The sequence below is a fragment of the Xylona heveae genome, assembly GCF_001619985.1.
Source record: "Xylona heveae TC161 unplaced genomic scaffold L228scaffold_3, whole genome shotgun sequence".
In the NCBI taxonomy this organism is placed as follows: Eukaryota; Fungi; Ascomycota; class Xylonomycetes; order Xylonales; family Xylonaceae; genus Xylona; species Xylona heveae.
Genome location: NW_017264195.1, coordinates 1,252,458 through 1,261,139, shown reverse-complemented (window position 1 = coordinate 1,261,139; position 8,682 = coordinate 1,252,458). Strand labels below are relative to the sequence as shown.

At 47.3% G+C, this 8,682-nt stretch overlaps 2 protein-coding genes across 2 annotated transcripts; one reads left to right on the top strand and one right to left on the bottom strand.

Moving 5' to 3' along the window:
* Nucleotides 1-5,931: 5,931 nt before the first annotated feature.
* On the top strand, nucleotides 5,932-7,283 carry L228DRAFT_94515 (hypothetical protein). The gene has a single exon (XM_018336993.1). It carries the CDS (start codon nucleotides 6,247-6,249, stop codon nucleotides 7,156-7,158), a length of 912 nt encoding a protein of 303 aa, XP_018189883.1. The 5' UTR covers nucleotides 5,932-6,246; the 3' UTR covers nucleotides 7,159-7,283.
* Nucleotides 7,284-7,352: 69 nt separating this feature from the next.
* L228DRAFT_281412 (hypothetical protein) lies at nucleotides 7,353-8,564 on the bottom strand (the record flags this gene model as incomplete). The annotated part of the gene is made up of 3 exons (XM_018335885.1): nucleotides 7,978-8,564; nucleotides 7,654-7,927; nucleotides 7,353-7,598 (listed from the first exon to the last, which is right to left on the bottom strand). The coding sequence occupies exons 1-3, from the start codon at nucleotides 8,232-8,234 to the stop codon at nucleotides 7,353-7,355; spliced, it is 777 nt and encodes a 258-aa protein (XP_018189882.1). The 5' UTR covers nucleotides 8,235-8,564.
* Nucleotides 8,565-8,682: the final 118 nt, after the last annotated feature.

The window sequence follows — 8,682 nt, the reverse complement described above, 5'->3', positions numbered from 1 at the left end:
GCATATTCCGTATTCCAATCAACTCCAAGTCCACCATTATCGTCCCACCCCACCCACCCCGGACTCATAATCATATCTATCATCATCGAAACAAATGTTTCAAACTCTTCAAATCTTTTGCAAGTGCCTAAGCGGGCTTAGGGTTCAGTTCCCTGCCATGAAAAGGCGCGCTATCTGAGTACAAAAGCTTAATAAGCTGAAAAGATCGTAATAGATCAAAAGCAGAACATGACAGTCAAATATTTGGGTTGGAAAAAAAAGGAATAGGGAATGCCAGTAAGTAGGCGAAACTCTAGTTTCGGAAATCGTAAAGAATGTAAAACGCAGATATTGATCAGTATTTTAGAGCCAGCTCAAATTAGCAGCCAGCTGACCAGTACTGTAGCCGCGCAGCAAATTTAGAATCCAACAGTGCCAGCGACAACGCCGAGAACAATGGCAGTTATGATGCCAAGTCCAAATAAAACGCTAAGCCATATGGCGATTTTTTGCTCCGGGCGTGAAAAGTTATCAATTTCCCCACGGGTGATTTGGATCATGAGTCTATCGAGAGCGCCAAAAGCATACAATGGCAAAAGAGGCGGAAATAGGACACAAATAGCAAGAATAACGCGAGAGATGTGGCGCTGACGATGTTTGAGGTCAGAGGCGTAAGAGCCAGTCGGTCGCGGGGCCTGCTGGATGTAAGGCGGCTCAGAAGCCCAGATGCGAGAACGCTTGCTCGGAGTCCATGGAGTAGCAGAGAGTCTTCGCGGAAATGCAGCCTCATAAAGTGCAGTCCGAGAAGCCTCTTCTTCTTCTTCTTCTTCTTGTCCACGAAGGTGGCTCATATCTCCAAGCTCAATTCCTGAAACAGATGATGAAGAGGCACGGCCGGACAAGCTATGGCTGTATACAGAGTGCGAGATGATCGATATCTGGGTCAGGTGCTGTTCACTGGTAGCAGCACTTCTCGGAGTACTTCTGCTAGAACCAGAAAGATCGCGCTCATGGAGCAAGCCGGCTTCGATGAGATGTTGCCGATGGATATCAATGTCTCCGTCTGCCCACCCTGGCCGGGTTCGAAGCAGATCACGCGCGCCCATCATTGGGAGGACGATTTCGTCATCATTGCGGGGCTCTGGATAAGGATATGTGACGGTGTGCCTTGCAGGAGCTTGGGAACTGCCGTTGTCTCCAAATATATTGCCATTGCGGTCCGTGGCAGTAGCGGCAACCACGCGGATGCTGGACGAGTAAGGAGCGGCGATGCCACCTGCCAAAACTTGACCAGCCGCTACAAAGTGCGTCTTGCTGGAAGTGATGCCGTTGAAGCTACCAACAGCGCTATAGCTTGTTTGGTGGTTCCATTGAGCTGAAGCGACCAGAGATGTCTGGATGTTGTTCAAAGGAAGCAGTGCTTGGTTGCGTGGCACGGCTAAGCTACTGTTCCAATAGTTGTCATCGTCGCGATAAACATCCGCAAAACGATCTTCCTGGTATCTCTGAACGGTTGCTCCGGCTTGAACACAAAATCCAACATCGGCAGACCTACCCGAGCGGCTCACAACCCCCTGGTGTTCAATCCCGCAAGCCGCTTGAGGGAGAGACACGGTTGATTTCAATAAAGGTGGCGGTGACGAGAATGGGTTCACATGTTTGGCCGATAATGGTTTCGGATGCTGATAGTTTCCATAGCCACTCGAACGGTTAACTGGAGTTGCCAGTACTGGGGTAGCGGGAGCATTTCGGTTCATGAAGCTCGCCGAGTCAGAATACTTATAAACAGGCAGTAAGATTCTCTCACCGCGAGAACCGATGCGCTGTCTATAGATGTGATCATAGCGGGTGTCAGCAGCGTGAGTAATCATCTCACCAGCCAAGTGCTCTGGGCCTTCATGGATTGATCCAGGAGAGCTGGAATAATCTGCCACGCTGCTTCCCGTTTGGCCCCCAACAAGCCAAGTTTCAGTACCATACAGGCTTGCGTCCCCCACAGTCTCCCAATCCTTCTCATCACTTTCATTCTCGTCGTTGTTCTTGACTTGAGAATCGGCAACGGAGGCAAGCTCGACTTCAGACTGGTGCAAAGAGAAACTTTCTTCACAATCTGCTCCTGGATGGAAGTGGTCCTTGGTTTCCTCAGTTTCTGGGAATTCTGGACGTTCATAAGGGGATTGCGGAAGAGAGTCGCCGGTGACTGCGAGGCCTGAATCGAAGCTCAGATAACGCTGGAGGCTCTTAGAGCTAATGGAGCTCTGGCTGCTGCCCGGCCCCTCGTCCGAAAGAGTGTCGGTCTCACTTTCAGCGTGGCCATCCTCTTTCTTTCCGAAAACCAACAGACTTCCAGTCAAGTTGCTGAGCCCACTCATTTCACTAAGGCGAACCATTTCACGTTTGAGGGCTCGTGTAATTCGACGAGTTTTAGCGGCGATTTCGCCTTCGAAGTCAAAAATGGAAACAGTGGCATTTTTGCTTGAAGAAACTTTTTCAGGGCGACTGAAGACACCCAGCGCAGTAACGTCTTCCTGGTCACGTTTCTCGTGGATGGCAGAGACGGCCTCAGAATGCTCGCTCTCTGATCGAGTGTTGACTTGGGCGTTTGGCTTATCTTTTTGAGGTAAAATGGGATTCTTCACCTCATCGACACCTCGGCCCGTCTTCATGTACTTTGAAGACAAGTGCAGAAGATCACGCGTATTACCATAGGAAGAGCTTGAAAGACCATTTGACTCAGCGGAGTTAATCCGATATGTCATGAGAGGAGATCGAATCAACGCAGCAGGCGGCGGTTGTGGAAAATCTGCAAAAGATCGCTAATGAGTTTCAAATCTCTTCAATCACGCACTCTGTGTTTGGGATATTCAAAATTTGGATCTGGGTTCAACTTACCAGGAATACGCGTGTTATTGGAGACGTCCAAATGAGATCGAGCTGTGATCGAAGTATAAGCTGCGGACGAATCCTCGAAGAGAGCTCTGGAAGGATTGTTTCCGTGTTGACCAGCATTATGAGGTTCTCCGGCGTGACACGTCTTAGGCTCAGTGAAGCTGGATTCAGAGTCATCTCGACACATTTTGAGATCACCAGAAGCTCTCTTTTCGGTGTTTTCGTCCATCTCACGAATATTTTGCGATCTGGATCGTTTTGACACCAAAGAGACTCCTCTAGGAGAGGAAATAGAGTTGTTTCCGAGCTTCACTCTTCTCGATGATGAAAGGACGCGTTGCGCGAATTGATGTTTTGAGATGTGATGAGGATGGTTGTGGAAGAGAAGAGTGAATGAGGGAGGGAGTGGAAAATGTGAGAGTAAGTGCTCGCTAGAGTCCGTGCTCATGACTGTTGAACTTGTGGTGTTAACGTCTCCTGTAGAAGTTTGTCTGTTCAGAAGCGAGCTTGAATTGAAATTCGGAGTCTGTTTGCAAATTGTGGATATGAGCTTCTTCTGGGCATGACTTTTCATGCTGGTGTCATCCTCTCCTCTCTTCCCATTTTGTATTCTCGAAGCCGATATCCCGGCATGACGGTTACGAGCCTGCCCCAGCTTCGGTTGCAGAAAGCTGACATTTTTCTCAAGAAAGCTTTCCCTTCTCTTTGGTTCAACTGAGCTTGTCTCGAGGCCTCTCAACCTTCTGGGCCCCTCTGGCACCCTTGAGAGCTTGAAGCCTGTGGCCGGGTCAAACGTGCAGCCCCACTCGATTCGTGGACCGCAATCGATCCTTGCCCTATTGATGATGTGGTGGCATACTTTCTCATCTCTAAATTCTCGAGAGTTGCCTTCACTTTGTGATCTTTCCATTTTGCTTCATATCAGAGGCATAGAATTTCGGAGGGTAAATTGGACCTTTATCCGTACATTCTGAGTATAAAATCCCGGCTTAATGCTACAACGACTGCCCGAATAGGCGTACGTCCGAGCCTCCAATGCTGCAACTCGCTAAATAGATAAATGGCCTTGGAGAACGGCGAACTCTATATCTCTCAACGAGTCTTCTGGGATACGCTGAGGTATTCTGACGATCTCTCACGATTTGGCCAGGGGTTGTCGGTGCATTATACATTAAACGGGCATCAATTGTTGATGCCAGTGCTCTCTAGCTAGCACAATATCTAAAACATATAGGCGTACTCGAGCCGACAGCTTAATTTCTATTTTTCATCCGTCAGCGGGGGCTATGTACATATTTACATCGGGTTCCTGCAGATGTGTTTCACAACGCTCGAATGTTGGACTTTCTTTGCCGCATCACAAACGAACACTAATTGCAAACAAAGCATTCAAGTTCCGACACTTACACCAAATATTCGGTGTCACAATGATACATAATCTTTCAGTCCATCTCAACCGCGTTCGTACAGTCAAAGAGAGCTGCTATTAAATGATGCTTTCTGCTCATACATGCTCAATCGCTCATCCTAGTAGGTGAAATCGGTGCAAGACCAAAGAGAAAGCTCGTGGACTATGACCGACTGTTTTGTATAAATGAAGAGAATAAGGAACAGAGGTCCACACGTTAGCTGTCAATGCCCATATCCTCTTCCGCGGAGGACGAGCAAACCTGCCTAAGGTGGCATTTAGAATGAGAATGGGCCAGTTCACTCTAAAAGAAAAATATTAAATAGATAGTAACATCACTAGAGTCGTCAAGGAGTGCGGCAAGATGCAAATGAACGAAAGAAAAGTAACGATATGGGTGAGGTGAGGTGATCATGGGGTATGCGGGCCAGTGACGTCTGGGGGAGTTGTCTGGGGTGGGCCATGACATCGGACAGTTTCAAAAAAGGGCTAGCATGTGCAGAATATTCAAAGAAAGAAGGCATCACCAAGCAGTCTAGCACAGAGAAATAGGAAGGAGCATTGGGAAAGCTTGATAGGCAATTTACAGAGCGGACGTTGCTTCTGTTGTGTCGATGAACAAGGGAAGTCAAGACAAGACTTCGCTTAAGGGTAACCCCTGTGCCACTCGTTTGCGGAGCACACGGGTAGGTTAATTCTTCACGGGTTAAGGGTCCGAGGGGTCCTGCTTGGTCGCTCTTTCCTAATTGCGACTGGCATCTTGCAGGCACGTGACACCTGATTGCTGCAACTGCTCCCTTGGCAGAGAAGACATCAATATAATGGAATAAACATGTCTTTCCTGTCCAACCTCATTGTACATTCAGGCCAGGAATTTGCATGTGCTGTATTAAAAAAATACCTGTAAAGAGAACAGTGCCTTAACAATGTGTTTTCTGTATGTAATAGTGCTAATCTCTCAAGCCATGCCTATGTTACCTTATATATCATAATAAATACACACACCAATATCAGACAGATATTTAAGCAGATAAATTATTTTTAACTCATCTATCTTAAACATCACCCTTTTTAAGGTAAAAGATTTAATTCTGGCTAGAAATAACTATAACATCATGGTCCTGGAACTCACAAGACTCCTCTCGCTTACACTAATGTGTGGGAGTGCACGGACCCCATGCTTACGCCCCAATAAATGTTAGCGCGAAATGGGAATCAACCTCCTATGTAATCCAGAACATAGACCAGAAGATAAAACTATGCTCAAAAATGGCTTAAACTTTCATTGTTCATCCATTTCTATTGATTTCAAGGTGGATTTTACTAGGACATATTATTGAAAGCTTCAATTCGAAAAAGTCTACCCGCTGCAGCAGCTGTTCTTGCCTTAGTCATTTTGCATCTGGAGTAACTGTCTTCATCGGCGCCGACAAGATGGAGAACAAGGCGGGGGATCCGTTCCGTGAGGGCCGCCGACCTGCAAGGCTCTATCACAAAAAGTCCCGAAATGGCTGTCAGAGGTGTAAGGCACGTCGAGTAAAAGTAAGTGCTTGCTAACTTGACCTTGCTGATCTAAAATCACATGAACTTTGAAGAAATGTTCAATGAGCCGATGTCACCAATAGATGCATGTTGCTCAAATATTGTCCAAGCACAATTAACGCCCATTATAGTGTGATGAGAAACAGCCGGCATGTGGAAGTTGTACTCGTCACAAGGTGCCATGTGTGTACAACTCTCCAACGGCAAAAAAAGCACATTTCAGGGAGTCAGGCTCTAGCTGTGCACAGCAAGCCAATTCTTTCCAATATACAATTCAGCCAACAAATACATCACCATCCGTAATTGGGACCAGTCTCGGCTCATCATCACATGCCGATTCGCCAGAAGAAGTGGATGAGATTGACGATTATGGCATTTCGGAGTCCCGATCACGGCGCCTGCTTGAGCTTCGACTTCTTCAGAACTACATGGAAAATGCTAGGCAGCCTTTTCCGTCTCCCAAGCCAACAGAAAAAGCCTCAAGCTTGGCAAAACTCGTGCCTTATATGGCACTTGAAAATGACAATCTCCTCTACTCAGTGTTCGCCCTCTCAGCTACCCATATTCTAAGAGAAGGTCAAAACACGGAGCTTTTGACAGCACGCCACAACTATATGGGTCTGGCATTACGGGAACAACGCAATGCGGTGGCAAATTTAAATAAGCACAATGCAGATGCAGTTTGTTTTTCCTCCACTATTATGCTCATCCAAGCATTTGCCATGTTACATGAGCGCATTGTCGAGCCTTATTCCCCACCCATGGATTGGCTTCGGCTAGGTCGAGGCGCTGGAACGGTCTTCGAGCTCCTGCTGGATAATTTAGAAGCCCTGGAAGGCGCTGATGCCTCAAAGTTCATGTTGCTTGTTCGAGGTCCGCCGCTACTGGACGATGATGATGAGCTTTTCTCCGAGGAGAACAGAGCTCCTTTTTTGCATCTACTGGAAGATTCCGAGAACCTTGGACAGGAAATCGATGGGCTGTGGAATTCGGATATCCAAAGAGCTTATGAGACCACTCTCAGTTACATAGGATCCATTCATCGCGCAATCGAAAGGGACGAGCCATCGATCAGCGTGTGCAGAAGACTGATGGCATTTCCAATACGCATTCCCAAATTATTCATCGACCTCGTTGAGGAGCAGCGACCTCGTGCACTGGTGATCCTTGCACATTTTTTTGCTCTGACAAATCACGTAAATGGTATATGGTGGCTCGCGAATACCCCGCAAAGGGAGATACGGGGTGTCTACAGAGCGTTACCTGCGGAATGGAAACATCACATGCACTGGTCTCTTTCCGTTGTCGGATTAACTTCCCCTGGAGGATTTTCTCATTAATGATACCTTTGGGAGGACGTCTACTTGACCAATCTATTGGAAAGATGATAAAATGCCCAGCATCGGCATTTCAACAGCGCCCTTAAAACACCTTTATGTAATCATGACTTTAACTCTCAAGCTGAGCCCAATCCTTACGCATGTTGTGTATTGCCACGACGCGTTTGAGATTTGCCAATAATGCTTGCCGATGTTCATTTGGGTCTGAAGCTCTCGACAGTGTGGGGTTGTGCTATGCGGTTTCTCTCCTCATTCAAGTTGCGCGTTAGAACTCCAACTACCACAAATAAGGCGATCACCAGCATCTCGGGGGCAACACTGATGCAAACTTTTAGAGCCAAGGAAGTCTTGACTGTCGAAGAATGAACAGTAAAATAAATTGTCGCATAGACGAGACGGAGGCATATCAAAGGAAGAGATGCGAAAACTGATATCAAGAGCTTGAGTTATGTCAGTGTTATGAACACGAAGGTTATACGGGTGGAAACAACAAACCATGGTTCCGGCCTGATGAACCGCGTTGCTGATTTCCCTTCTGCTGCGCATTCGAAGAGAGAAGAGTGCCCAGCAGCAGAGCAGGATCCAAGCAAAGTCAATGATGGCCAATCCGGCATATATTAGGGCTTTGTCGGTGGAAGTAAACTGCCCAGAAACCAAGGAAGAACCTCGAGATGCAATGAGAGCGATGCCCACGGCAACAATCAAGTGGAATTGAATGACGAGAAACCACTCGAGCCCGCGTGTGGCTTTTCCAGAGCGTGAACGTCTTCTACCTTCCAGTCAGCGACGGCTTCTATTTTTTTGGTATCAATGACTTACGCCTCGCCAAGTATGCCGGCGGCCGAAAGCAGCAAAGGTGACAGCCCCACGCTCATGATTATCGTCGCTGCGGTTCCCACGGTACCGTTGTGCTCATCGCGGATAGTCAAGGCACAGCCAATGACTCGAAGTGCGCAGAAGAGATTGACGTAAAACCATCCGAGGATCCCTGTCTTACCATGTCGGAAGAGACAATATAAAGAGGGAAAGAACAAGAGGGCGAAGACAGCCAGCTGGGCGTCGATAAGTGCCGACATGGTGAATGGAGAGAGATGGTCTTTAAAAGACTGATTGAAGGACCAGCCGGGATTTTGGGCGGATGGACAGAGAGGGGCGAAATTGCTCAAGGAGATTTGAGATTTTCCCGCTCCTAGTATGTGAGCTCTGTCAAGAAAGCAGTTGAGGCAGGTCTGCAGGCTCAAAAAAAAAGGGATGCCGCCAAGTCTTAGAACTCAATTCAAATATCGAGTGGAGGCATTCAAGTCAAGACGTGGAAATGTGCGAGCCCTGGACGGAGCAAGGCAGTTCCATTTTATATTACATGAACATAATTGTTAAGCACGAATGCTATTTCTTTTCAGCTGGTTGAAAGGAGAAAACCAAGCCAGGACATTAGTCTGATGCAGTAATCATTTACGGATATGTTTAATTTTGCTAATGTTGCAGGCGGAGCATATTGTGTATGACGAGAAGAACCAAGAGTTG

Coding starts and splice junctions, on each gene's coding strand:
- L228DRAFT_94515 (XM_018336993.1), top strand. CDS start 6,247: ATGGAAAATGCTAGGCAGCCTTTTCCGTCTCCCAAGCCAACAGAAAAA.